Raw genomic sequence first — 13,799 nt, forward strand, 5'->3', positions numbered from 1 at the left:
AAAATCGGGTCTGAATAGTGCAATTAGTGGATCAGGAGAAACTGGTGGATCAGACTTGTTCAGGAAAAAAAATGCATTCTCAAACTCCAATGCTTCTGATACTTACGGGTCTTTATTCTCCTGAGAACCAAACATGATCATTGACTTTAGGGCATTCCAATCCTGCAGGACTCTCTCCAGAGCCAGCTGAGCAAAGCGGGGGGGTTCTAGATCGTGGTCTGGCATGTCAGAGTCTGAAACAAGAACAACAGCTTTCTCTCAGGATCTGTGTTCTGCTTTCAAATGAACTCTTGTGAAATCTTTAATTAGCATGGACCTAAAGTTAAAAAGGTGGGTAAATGAGACAAAGTTCTTGAACCAACCTTCTGCATTAGCAGCCTTGCGGTTTCTATCTTCTCTGATGCGCGGTGGTCTGTACTGACAGTGCTCAACACTCTGCCTGGCAACAGTCTGCACCAGGAACAGTAATATATGCTCTCCCCTGCAGATAGAAACAAGTCAGACAGACCTACCACCTCTGCTCACTTACATAACACAATGGATCTTTAGCAGAGCAGCAAGTTAAATTCTCAATTCATTTGCTAACTATAAAGAACAAGAAGCACTTCTATATGAACCAGACAAATTAAAGCCTGGGGCAGAGTTCACAGAAGCCTCACCTGCTGTTTGGTGTTGTAACCAGGTTTGTGGTGGTGAGTAGCCTGTACAACAGATCCAGGCGAGCTGCCTTCTGACCAGCTATGAGCGTTTTACACTTGCATTTCTCCCAACAGTCACAGTACGCTGTAGGTGAAGTCCTTTTCAACCTGGGAAAGAGGATATACAAAGTCTAGTGACTTAGTTTCAAGAGCTGGTAACAATGGTAAGAGAGACGAGCATTAGCAAGGAGTGAAAAAGGCCACACTGAAAACTAGGACTTACTTGCAGTCATGTCCTTTGTGACACACCCTTGCACATTCAGTGCAACAGCAGAGGGACTCCAGCAAGCCACATGTTCGACACTCAAAGATATCCTAAATACAACGCAAGTGTCATGAAAAATGTCAACATCTATAGAAATATATTCGCAAAAGAGTTTGGCCATTCTAAAAGTAGACCGCTTACTTTCCAGACACACAATACTTCTTCTAGCGAGTACATTTTAGTGTAATGGGATTGTCACAGGCTGACCTGGTTAATGTGCTCAGCTCCAGTCCATGTAAAACTGCAGGTGTCATTGCAGCAGAGAACATACAGGGGAGAATCATCTGGGTTTGTACCCGAGGGGCAAATCATTTCCATGAACACCGAATCAGCATCCTCCTTCTCTGTGATACCCAGGTCACCAACTGTGTTCAAGACATTTGGGGAACAACGAAAAACCATGGAAACACGGGAATGCCACTTATAACACTTCAGTTAGCTGCTGGAAGCAGGGCACCAAAATAGGTCAGGATTCACATAACTCATGGATAACCTCCAATGTTCCAGCTATTACCTAACCACTTAAAATGATATCAGATGTACTAAAAAGTCTGCTGCTTTCCCAGAAACTGTTCAGAGATGGCAGCTGGTTGGTAACATAATATTAGTGCAAATGTCTCCATGCCTGCTCCGTTCGCTTTGTGTGAAGATGTTAATGCAATACATGTTCTTGAATTTAGACACTTTAACACAAAAGTTTCCAGCGAACCAGTTCTCAGCCAGCTTGTTAACTCACCCTTGGCCATTTTCTGTGCAGCCTCAAGCACGGTGATAGCTGCTGGGTAAGCTCTCCCACTGACAGCTAGCATGAATGGGGTCATTCCTCGGGCATCCCTGTCAAACAAAGGCAACAATATGCATGAGCACTCCCAGGAAAGCACCTGAGCAAACGATAGCAGGGGAGAAATAAGCAGATTTTCAGTCAATTTTAATGCAGTAATAAAGACTCTTACTTTGCAGAGAGCAGCTCCCGTAAGTGTGGCCTCAGAACAACGCTGTCACACATCAGCTTAAGGATAAGGTGGGCATTGGCCTTCCTGTCTTTAGACTCAACCACAGAAGGCTCAGTGGACGGCCCTGCTCATATGGAAAACACAAACAGTTAGTCAGTAGGCGTTACAAGATTTAAGCATAGAGCTGGCAATGTATTTATATGATTTATTTATTTATAGTTATGGCCTGCATTTGTATAGCGCTTTACTCAGTCCCTAAGGACCCCAAAGCGCTTTACACTACATTCAGTCATTCACCCATTCACACACTGGTGATGGCAGCTACATTGTAGCCACAGCTGCCCTGGGGCGCACTGACAGAGGCGAGGCTGCCGGACACTGGCGCCACCGGGCCCTCTGACCACCACCAGTAGGCAAACACGGGGTTAGTATCTTGCCCAAGGATATTTGGCATGCAGCTAGGAGGCAGCCTGGGATCGAACCACCGACCTTCTGATTAGTGGCTGACCTGCTCTGCCACCTGAGCTACAGCCACCCCTAGTGGTCACAATATCACAATGTCACTTTATCACCGTTCCTCCAAACACCCTGACACAGCATGTTATAGGTTTCTAAGTTTCTAAGTTACCAAAGTGTTGGCTCCACTGCTACACCAGAATTTCTGGCAAAGACTTGGTTGTCAAAAGGTTTTCTTTTTAAATTTACCAAATTGCTTTAGTGGAAAAGAGGCACATGATAAAGAAGGTATGCACCTGGTATTGTGGAGGTGCTCGGTCCCTGGCTGCTACCAGTGGAAGCAGTGGTGAGTGAACCCACAGCTGGTGCTAAAATGAAGTCGATGTCTCCATCTTTTCATGAAAAACAAACACAGTTTGTATTTTTAATAAAATCAGGATTATGAAAATCAAAAGACAGTTGTTATTGTAATTCTATAAAAGGAAGGGAGGGCACTTAAATTTTAAGGCTCCACTTTCCAGTAAGGTGGTAAAACTACCTCACTGATTAACAACTATGGTAAAACAAAAAAAGACATTGCACTGGTCTGGGTGGATTTCTACAAGTACAAGTGAAAAGACAATCAAGAACTCCATAGTTGCCCACACAATGAGTCAGAAATCTATTTATTTGGAAATCTCAAAGGTGATGACTGTAAATTAAACAGCAAAATAACTTCTGCAATATTCTACAAATGGCTACCGCTGTGTGTTTTACATTACATTAAAAAAAGAAAATCAAATTCGATGTGTTGCTGGAGAATGGTTGTGTCAGAAATAAAGATGCATTTAATTTCTTTTTCTTTGTTCACTTTAAACACCACATAAAAATAATCTAACTCTACCATTTTTTTCAGATGCACTCACCAGGGTCCATGGGTGGAGGGTCAGGAACCCAACTTGGTGGAGCAATGGGTGGGGACACAGGATCCTGATGGTCACTGGATGACGGGCCAGATTCATGTCGACCAAGACCTGCTGCTCTTAAAGACCTCCGCATCATCTCCCTAAGACGAAGGCTAGTGACAATCCCCCCAAAGGCAAACGAGTCAATAACTTAGATCCTGTTTCGGTAGTACTGCCAAAATGGACAGCCAAAACATTTCTTTGCTGTAGGGCATTTTTTTGTTATATATTCTGTGGAGCTCATTTACCCTCTGCTGCTGGAGGAGCCGGTCCTATTTCCAGAGCTATTGCTTGAGACCACAGAGATGGCATTGGCAATCGCCTCCACAGCAGACAGACGCTCTGCAAATGTGTTCCTCTCTGACCTTTCAGCTTCTGAAATGAAATAACATGGTCACTGAGCGTGGAAAGGAATTAGCTGAAAGCAGCACTTAAAGTGAGACGATGCTGAGCTAAAACGGTGTGGAAACAAACTACCATCAAAATCGCACCATTTTTAAATATATACACATGTGATCGACAAAGGCAACTCAGAGGAAAGCTTCAACTAGAACTTGCAAATTATGACAAGGAAACAACATTTTGCCATTACTGGAATACTATGGCAGTGTTCAAATGCCAAATGACTGGTTCAGTCTTGATGACACTTTGAAGATTCATAACATCTATATGTTGATGGATTAAAATACTTGCTTCATTAAAAAATTACTGTTCCTTACTCTGTGTATCTGTATATAGACACTGCATGATTGAGGATCATTCATGAACGTACAGCATGTTTTTTAATGCATGGAAACTGCATGCAGTTGCATGTTGGATTACATGTTACATATCACTTTAAGAGTCACCACAGGGGTTAAAGTCTTTACATCTGGCAAGTTTTTAATTTCCTATCAGCCTCACTTTTCCCATTCTACTACATTAACTGAGGTTGAAAGATGGTCACAGCAGATGGCAGAGGAATCTTTCTGGACATTTGCAGGCTACTTCCAAAGAACATAAAAGGCTCCAAAGTAAATCACTGCAAATGGCAGGTGTGGCCATTCATTCTTTTGAGGTAAAGTATTGCCATGACTTTTCGGGCATTTCCAACTCTATTTCTATTTTTACTACTTAAAATCCCTATTATTGATATTAATGTGAGAGTTCAAGTGAAAAGTCACCTTGCTATTGTATTTCTAACAGTTCCAAATTGGCAGGGAAGAATCTGATCGATCCTAAAAGACTTTTTTGTCCACACAGTCCACAACCACACACACCCGCTTACCTTCTTCTTCTTTGGTCTCCTTGTTACTAACGGGGAAGCAGACTGAGACGGCAGCATGGAGGATGTTGCGGTTTCCATCACATCGATGACCCAAAAGTGCTCCGAGGGCTTGGCTGCCCTGATCTAACAGGAAGGCCTGCTCAAGGTTGACCAGGTACTGCCGACACGCTTCATAGTCGCAGCGCAGCACATGCTGCATTAGCGTCTGCTTCTGAAAGTGAAATAACTTGTGTGAGTACTCGTTATAATCTACATAGCATTCTGGTCTTCTACAAAGGAGGAGAGCATGGGCACAGAGCAACACTGATCACATTGACTTGTTCTACTTGGTCAAGTACATGTTAATGTTATTAGCGCCTGAGCACTAAATTTATTCAGGCTTTTTGAGGGGTTTAACATACTCAAAAACTCATGACATTTTGCACACAAAATGAAAATCAGAGTATTTTAAAACAAAATTTGGTAAACATGTGTAAAATGCCAAAATGGAGAAAAAAAGGTAAACGGGACCCCATGACCCAAACCCAACAGGAAGTCCACCATTTTGAATTTAAAATGGCAATTTTGCAATTTCCAGGCGTTGTAATTTTGCAAACTCCTCCCAGGGATTTTATCAGATCAACTTTATATTGTGTCCATCTAAACTACAGAACTGGGTCATATTAAATTGCAGCGCTTTTGAGCTTTGGTTGCAGGTGGTCTGTGATTCGACCATTCGTCATGAAAATTTGATTTCCTCTCATTAACACATAATGAATGACATACATCAGAGTGACAATTGGAAACGTTCAGCAAAGCTTGATCGCAGCATGCTCTGACGTACGCCAGGGTCCGATGGGCATCTCATCACTGCTTGAAGCTTTAATTTTTTTTGTTTTCTATGAATGAATTAATAAAGGTTGCGTTTACCTCGATAGCCATAATAATAATAGCAGCTTTCTTTTTAATGGTGGAGTTTGAAGGGAGATTGGCCAGAGAGTGCACCCCCATTCCCAGGCTGTTTATAGGTGGCAGGTCCAACCAATCAGGATCTCGAATTCCACCCATGCAGTCTTTGGCCATAGGGTAGATTGTGCCATTTCCATCTCGGAGGATGATGGGAGACTCCTTGATAAAAATTAAATATTAAACATTTAAAGTGGAGCATTGAGTAAATATTTGTACAACGTGTAGTGAAAACCTGAGAAAACATGCTGGTCCTCAATAGCCTGTCTCACCTGTCCTGCAGTAAAGATAGCCACATTGCGCTCATTCTGCCCGAGGAAGGCCAGGTTACTAGTAGGGAAGTTATTCTCCTGCTCAGCTTTGCCTGTGGCCAGGTCAAAGATACAGTACCTTACCCAGTTACCAGTTTTCAGCACTGCGTGGACTCCTAGAAGATGACGAGATGATTAAGATCAGGAGATACTGCAGATAAAGAACTCTATAGAAGGCTGACCTTCAGAAAAAACTCACCTTTGGAGTCAACATTTACAGCCAGAATCTCAGCCTTTTCTGGGATACAGAGCTTTTTAGGTGTTCGCTGAAAACAGTCTGGAACTTTTGGAGTGCCACCAGTTTTAACCACCTGTCAAGCAGATGGAGATGACAAAGTCAGTGAACCAAAATATCTGTAGATCATCAGTCAGATACATAACTCAGTGACTGAAATTAAGTTTCATTTACTGGAATGAAAACAAGCTGTGTTGAATCAGTTAATACCTGTAGCTCATCTATTCTGAGGAGCCTACAGTCCTGCAACAGTGATGACGGGTCTGAATCAGTGGGAGTGGCAGTGCTCTGGTTGCTCATGCTGCTTGATGTCCCAGGAAACTTGACAGCAACATACGCGCCATCAACTTTAAGCACCTACGGCATAAATAAAAGTAATAAATTGTTAAACTGAGATGCAGTTAATGAAAAGCAAGAGTCAAAAAAAATATCAAAGTTTGACCTTCTCTGTATTCAAATATTTGCTTCAGATGCACTTACCTTTCCCACAGGAACATTTTTAACATCTTCCACAAAGACTACCTCTCTAAGAGGCCACTGCTCCTCATTGACCTTTTCTTCCTCTTTGGGAGCTGGTGTAGAGCGTCTTCGCTCTACAAGCAGGACAGCACATTTAATTTTAGTCGTTTTATCATTGTATATCATTTACATTAAGGTACTATAAACAGCTCAGAAAAATACTTCGAAATAGGACTGCACAGTACAAAAGAAAAGAAAAACAAACAAACAAAAAGGTGAAGCTTTAGTGTGTACTTGTGAAAAGTAATTAAAACTGACAGTTTGCCACATGGTTCATGTGATAAGTGGTTGTAAGAAGGCAACCAGATATGCCACAGTATATAGTGCGAGTTGGCCACATTTCCTTCACAGGAAAACAGGCGGGGAAAAAAAAAAAGTTGCTGATAAAACTGTGTGCACCATCTGTTTCAAAGTCAAAGGGACTAATGAGAGCACAGAGAGAGGAAGAAATTGGTTCTGTGCCTGGGAGATAGGAAAGTCAAGCCTTGGATGTTGTTGATACAGCAAATAAAGAGAGAGATGGTATGAGACAAGATTACATACTGTAGGGCAGAGAGGCACTGCTAGCAATGGAAGAGGTATCACTGCAAGTAGATGCTGGGGAGGGAGGAGGACCCATTTCAGTCTTCACCAGCTCTGGCTTGCTTTCAGTCCTATGAGAGGAGACCAAGACAAATGGATTCATTTTCCTGCTGTTTTTCTGAGCATACTACTGTCTGCAACGACATGTGTATTTCACTTATTTCTATTGACACAGAATGAAAATCTTATGATCAAGATAGAATCCATCTTGCCAGGCTTCAAGCTACACATCTGTGGCTGGCAGTTAATTCAGGTCTATTACTATCCTGACAAACTACTGGCTAACAAAGCTGCACCAAGAACATACTTTCAGGCGCAACAGTACATAAGATATAATTCATCCAATCACCTAACAAGTCCTTTTCCCCCAATTTGACTTCATTTTAATAGCAAATTTTGCTTAGAAAGATGCCAAGAATTGTCTAATGATGAGCTTCCTGCACAGCTACCGTGACTACCTGCTTGGTAACTTTCAAAACTAGCATATGGTAGACCCATCATTGGCTTACTGAACTAAGTATGTGTCCTTTTCCAGGCAGTTACCAACGACGTCTTCACAGATACATAACAAACCATCTGCTGAAACACTATTCAGATCCAAACATGTAAAAGCTTTCTGCTAAATAAAAATTAAACTGACTTGATTTCCTGGGTCTTAGTGGTCTTCTCCATGTTCTTCAGGCTCTCTGGTGAGCGCAGCTGGAACCTGCAGCTGTCGTTCATGTTCCAGACAGACTCCAAGAGGACACCCACTTTGGGAATTCCAGCACTGACAGAAAAGGCCACTGCACCGGCATGGTAAAGGGGATTGTTTCTCAAACACACCTAAGGAAAAAGAAACTCGTGAATTGATCGGTGCCCAGTGTTTATTACATACTTTAATTCGACAAGCTACCCAAGTATATTTCGTTACTCATTTTAGCATTTTTTAAATATTCTTATTTGGTAAGGTAATTCCAGAGCTAAAGCTAGAGTAAACTTTGAGATGGCAAATTAACTGAGGATGAACTTGGTCCCCATTTTCCAAAAAAAAAAAAATAATAATAATAATAACAATAAAGAAATAAAATCTCCTCAAAACAAAAAAGCTAAAAAAAAAACAAAACAAAACAACAACATACAAACAAAAAAAACAAAACAAGTTTCTTCCTACCTGTGTTCCCACAGTGATGTTGGGTATTGAGGAGATGCCAGCACTGGATTTTGGCTTTTTGTTCTTGGCTCTGGCCTTTTCAAGCATCTTCTTCCTTTGACTGAAAGGCACAACACCCCTGCAGAGAGATGGAAGCAGTAAACTTAAAACAAAAACAAACAAATAAAAACAAAAAGCAAAACACTTCACTGACATCTACACTTTTCCTATGATACAATATACAATGCTCTCATGCCGACTGTAACATCCCTTGGTAATCTTTGCATTGTACCAAAGATTACCAAACTGTGTGACTCCTTTAGGAGTCACACAGTTTGTCTCCATTGTGTGTTTTGCCATAAGACAGAGGTTACTGCAGTTGATGTACAAATTTTCAGGATCTTTTGACATTTTAAAAATATGAAAATGTGCTTTTTCTTTTTTTGTGGGGTGGGGGGATTAGCACAGAAAAAATCATTTCAATCAAACTATATGAACAGGGAACACAAGGTGTACAATTTTACAATTCAGACACAAAAGCTGGAAAAAAATAATAATACATGCATCACTGGTAGCACTTAGTAATGTTATGGCACGTAGACAGTAAGTGCTACAACTAACGCGGACAATTCTTGACTTAACCTATTGTTCTGCTCGTAATGAACAGTCCTGGCTCGTAAGACAAACTGAGTGGTACGACAATGTTATGGGGACCCTTTCAAGCCAATGTTGCCATTTCCCGTAAACAACTAGAAATCAATATAACTTCACAGAAAAACAACATTTTCTTCTCACCACCAGTAGAGGCTATTCTCCAGCTGTGCACATGTGTAGAGTGCACAGCAATGCAGCGACACCATGCGTTCCCCCTGAAGCTCAGGGAAAGCCTGTGCACTGTGCTCCAGCTTTGAGGCTACGGTGCTCAGTGTTTCGTCCACCCAGGTTGCCACCTGCATGACATCCATACAAACATCAGCTAATGAACAGATGATTAAATAAATGTCAATTGTTAGAATAGTTCGTGAACAATTAAAAAAACAAAACAAACAAACAGCACTAATCGTCTCAAGGCTGCACAAACAACCTTGTTCTAATGTAAAGAAGAGCAATTAAAAACCTACCTTGTTGGTCTCTGTAGCTACAGTGGCCCTGATGCTATTGGCAGACAGTAAGGTAATCTTCTCATTAGCCAGCCCCAGGAAGGATATACGTGGGTGATGAATAGCAGGATTCTGATGTGACAAATACCAGGAAGTTAGTGATATAAGCTGTTGCTACAATAAAAGATACATATATATCTTATTTCACTAGATTTTAGTTTTTCTTCCAGTAACACGGGTTGAATTCATCACCTGTGGATTCCTGTAGGGTTCGGATTCACTCCACTTCCACTGATACAGTTCTCCTTTGGAGCTCACAGCTACCAGCTCTGAGAACATTGCTCCAATGCTCACAAACTTCACACCATCCTAGAAAGGAAATTGAAGATCTCAGCAAATGTAGGATCAAGAAAAACTTCAATCCAACTCAACTCCAATCATGATGCACAGACACCAGACGAACAAAGGAAACAGGTGAAATCTCCACTTGCCTTGCAATAATGACGCAACTTCCTTTTTGTTTGTTTGTTTTAAAAAGACAATCTCTGAACCATCTTCTGTACTTTTCTTACCTTGTCAGGCCACCACTGGAGCTCCTCTCCCAGGGAAACGGGGCTCTGCACAGGGATACTCTTCTTGTCAAGACTTTGTTCCCCCTCACGGCTGGTGGAACCGCGCTCCGTGTCAAAAGAGGCCCCGTCGAGCCACCGACGCTCACGTAACCTCAATACAGACTCACGTTCACGCAACAGCTCTGAGTCACGCTCTAAGGGAAGAAGGAGAACTGGTATGCAATAAGGTCACACCAGTGGGATAGAAGTAAGCCACTCTCTGGGAAAGACCCGTCAACATCGTTTTAAGAATAGAGAGAGAAAGATAGATTCTTTAGAATCACTATAATGAAAAATCAATCAATTTAAATACTTGAGATTGAGTGGGAATCTAAATTATACTGTGGTGAGTCACATTGCACGCTCATTAAAATGCGAGACAGAAGAGGAAGTGGATAGACAGAAAGAAAGCATGCATATGGGCTAAAAGTGGGCTAGGGAGGGTTTTAAATAGACCCTTGAAGGGTCCTTGTTAGGACAGGTGGGCCTAGCGGGCCTTTCTCAGAGAGCTCACAGTATGTACTACAGCCATGCAGCATAAAACACCAAACATTCATAATATAAACTCAGCTAAACAAACTAAAGGGAAACGTACACAGTAGACCACGAGAACCATTTCGCTTTCACAAGCTTTACAGAAACACCTGAACAGTGGTTAACTGTAAGTGCAGTATTTGGCATTACACCCACAGTTGCCTTGATTTCCAGCTTTTCAGTAGTATTCCCTTATAAAGCCATCCCCAGATGAACAAAAGCCATCACCAGTGCTGCCACCAAAGCCTTTAGAACACCCTGCCTTCCCATCACTAGTCAGAAGAGAGTTGTTGAGTTACCTCTGGAGGATCCCAGGCGAGACAGTGACGAGCGTCTAAAAGAGGGATAGCCAAAGTAGCTAATGTCCTCAGAGAACATGGCATCAGCATCAATGATGACGCTGGGATGGGCTGAATGGATATCTGCATCCAACAGGGACATCAGATCCTCTGTACAAGGGAAGCACACATAAAATTTCAAATTTTAAGACAGAATCATAAAACCCCTCAAATCTTTTTTTATGATTATGGTAAAACAATTTCAATTTACAATGATCAGAATTTAAAACAGCAAAACTTTTTGCCAAAAGCCTACTTATATCTTAATGTGCTGCACTCAAATTAAAAGTACACTGTTTCAGTGTTAAAGAGTAGTCATTTCACAAAACAACATCATTACATATGAGCCATTTGCTATTTGTGTGACAAACCTCCAGGGAGGTAAGACTCGCTGGCAGTGTCATCGCCATCATCTCCATCTTCATCATCCCGGCTCAGCAGGTTATTTACGGCGAGGTTGACATCTAGGTTGGTTCTCTGGAGCTCCCTAATGATCACACTCCTGGATTTCCCTTGAAGAACTACCTGGGCCTGGGGAATGTACAAGGACACAAAAGTAAAAAACATTTCTCATGAATATCACTGTTAATTACTGTAAAGACAGGATTAAAAGAGGCTACAAAAACATTCTTAAGAGGATGGGTCTGTGTAAAGGCTGAGCGTGCTGTACCTGAGTAATGAGTTCTTCGGGGATGACAGAAGCAGGTATGACAGGCTGAGGCTGGCTACTCAGAAGTCCTGAGCCTCGGTCTCTTCCTGTACGGATGACCCTGGTCTGTCGACGGGAGTCGCGAGCTGCTGTTGACGACCTACCCGATGTGCCGCCGCCTCCTCCGCCTCCTCCTCCACTGCTTCCACCTCCTGCTCCACCTCCTCCTGCTCCTCCTCCACTTCCACCACTGCCTCCATTTACACCAGAGCTCCAGCGACTCCTGTTACATACAGTTTAAAGCCACAATCAGACACAACTGCAAAAACACACCACCTGACTACAAACACGCACGAATCTGATTACAAAGGAATTTGGTCTTTGTGACAGCAGAGACGGGCTAGTCCACACTGAGATGGAATCAGCAAGACTTAAAAAATAAATAAATAAATAAATACAAAATTCTGATTAAACTGGTGCCCCTTTTCCTCATTTAATTAGGCAAAGTGAAAGAAAAAAATTTCATTGTAGAATAATAGCATATACACAGATTAATTTACTCCAAGAGGAAGTAATAGATTTGTTTATTTGGGATGTTCGAACCATTTTTCCTAGGCATTGAATTGTATTAAGGTCTTACAACAACAATATTTTGTATTAGCTAGTGGTTCTCCAGTGGTCACCAATATGAAAAGCAGTAAGAAAACCACAAGGATAAAAAAGCTGATGCTTTTTGATGCGCCCGCTGGGGATACATTTATTTACATTTTACAACACCCTAAAAAGTTATAACCAGAATGTGTGGCAGTGAAAAAAAAGCAAGGAAAACACCACTAACTCACTGCTGAGCCACTGTTAAGCTCTATACACTGAGCTTTCACAGGACCATTCGACTCTGTCAGCCCTGCCAGAACTTACCCAAGGGTGTTGCCTGCCAGTCTGCCCAGTGTGTCAGAACCAGACAGGAACCAGGGTGGATCACTGGTCCTGCCTGGCCTGGAGCTCCTTCCTGTCCCTGAACCACTGCTCAACTTTGAACTGGAAACAAAAGATGGGAGATCAGTTACAAACCTACAGATGTCCCAAAAGGACTAAAAAACAAACAAACCAAAAAAATCCTCTCGCTTTTTTTATATATATATATATATTTTTAACCTTTATAACCTGGGTTAACAAAGTAAATTTACCCCAGGTATTAGTTAATTTACACCCCTTGGTTCAGGATTCATTTTATTATTAAACTATGAAACAGGAGGGGGTATTTTGGAGACTAGCATGGCAACACCCTTGGGAATCAGAATTGGCTGCAACTCATTCCTCCATCAAGACTTTCCATTTTTAAAAGTTCTTGGGTTTTGGGGCTGCGAGTGCTTTCTCCTAATAATTGAATAATGTATGAGTCTAAACAAAAGTAGTTTGCTGCAATATTCCTAAGTGATGTGTTGTACATTTGTAGAATTTGTCTTTTGAATGAAAAAAAAAAAAACCCTTTTAACGAAACATAATCAGGTATTACTACACTGTTACAGAAGGAAATGCAATACAGAAAAGGAAAGTCAAATGATTCAGATATAATAAAAGCAAACAACAAATTCAATCCACCAGTCAACAAACTGACACAATCCATTACAATTCAAAACCACACAAATGTGTTTGTTGAGTATGCTGACAAACTTCCCAAAGACAACTTGTCAAGGCTCTTTTCGTCAGGCTTCCCAACAACCCACAATAGTGCCAAATGAATAGCTAAGCCATGTCCTGTTGTTCTGCGAGTCTGTGGCAGGGAACGAAACATATGCTCTACAGCAAAATCTGGAGCAGAGGGCTCCTTAGTCTCTTACAGCCCAACTCGCATGCATATTGAACAGCTAGTATATGAAATCACTGTTGGATGTTGTTCTGCTGGCAGGACATCAACAACTATCAATGAGACACTCACCAAAATACATGTTCATAGCCAACGAGAAACAAAGCAGCTAGTGAAAAGGTATTTTTATAGAAACATACAAACAAAAAAAAAAAAAAAAAAAAAGAGTTGTGGCAAATGGCACACACTTGCTCAGCCAAAAAGGGAACTGGCTTTCAGAACCTTACAAAACAATTTTAGGGCTGCTATGTTTTTAGTCTATTGGTGTCAAGAAAAAAAAAAAAAGAAGCTTTTTCTTTTTATATTCGAGGTACAAAAAAAAATTCCTAAGACAGAGCTATACTGAGAAGATTTGATTTGAATTAAACTAAAACAAGAGCATCTGATATTCAA

The 13,799-nt window shown here is 41.4% G+C and overlaps 1 protein-coding gene across 9 annotated transcripts in view; it reads right to left on the reverse strand.

Moving 5' to 3' along the window:
* ubr5 (ubiquitin protein ligase E3 component n-recognin 5) overlaps positions 1–13,799 on the reverse strand; it is a 30,912-nt gene that overhangs the window by 11,586 nt on the left and 5,527 nt on the right. For 7 of the 9 annotated variants that reach the window (XM_084942973.1, XM_084942972.1, XM_084942979.1 and 4 more), the window contains exons 5-31: positions 12,458–12,577; positions 11,561–11,822; positions 11,262–11,421; positions 10,852–11,001; positions 9,980–10,191; positions 9,660–9,776; positions 9,429–9,539; positions 9,103–9,257; positions 8,329–8,446; positions 7,816–8,000; positions 7,137–7,246; positions 6,555–6,667; positions 6,285–6,431; positions 6,039–6,150; positions 5,801–5,955; positions 5,493–5,690; positions 4,584–4,794; positions 3,565–3,691; positions 3,278–3,429; positions 2,669–2,764; positions 1,917–2,040; positions 1,700–1,797; positions 1,171–1,328; positions 922–1,013; positions 660–806; positions 363–481; positions 107–233 (exon numbers count right to left, since the gene is read on the reverse strand). In XM_084942973.1, the coding sequence (XP_084799099.1) occupies positions 107–233; positions 363–481; positions 660–806; positions 922–1,013; positions 1,171–1,328; positions 1,700–1,797; positions 1,917–2,040; positions 2,669–2,764; positions 3,278–3,429; positions 3,565–3,691; positions 4,584–4,794; positions 5,493–5,690; positions 5,801–5,955; positions 6,039–6,150; positions 6,285–6,431; positions 6,555–6,667; positions 7,137–7,246; positions 7,816–8,000; positions 8,329–8,446; positions 9,103–9,257; positions 9,429–9,539; positions 9,660–9,776; positions 9,980–10,191; positions 10,852–11,001; positions 11,262–11,421; positions 11,561–11,822; positions 12,458–12,577 (3,876 nt within the window). The remainder of the gene's footprint in view (positions 1–106; positions 234–362; positions 482–659; positions 807–921; positions 1,014–1,170; positions 1,329–1,699; positions 1,798–1,916; positions 2,041–2,668; positions 2,765–3,277; positions 3,430–3,564; positions 3,692–4,583; positions 4,795–5,492; positions 5,691–5,800; positions 5,956–6,038; positions 6,151–6,284; positions 6,432–6,554; positions 6,668–7,136; positions 7,247–7,815; positions 8,001–8,328; positions 8,447–9,102; positions 9,258–9,428; positions 9,540–9,659; positions 9,777–9,979; positions 10,192–10,851; positions 11,002–11,261; positions 11,422–11,560; positions 11,823–12,457; positions 12,578–13,799) is intronic. The other 2 variants (XM_084942975.1, XM_084942981.1) reach the window with 2 other exon arrangements.

This window comes from Perissodus microlepis, chromosome 11, assembly GCF_051167445.1.
Source record: "Perissodus microlepis isolate ML-2025 ecotype Zambia chromosome 11, ASM5116744v1, whole genome shotgun sequence".
NCBI lineage: Eukaryota > Metazoa > Chordata > Actinopteri > Cichliformes > Cichlidae > Perissodus > Perissodus microlepis.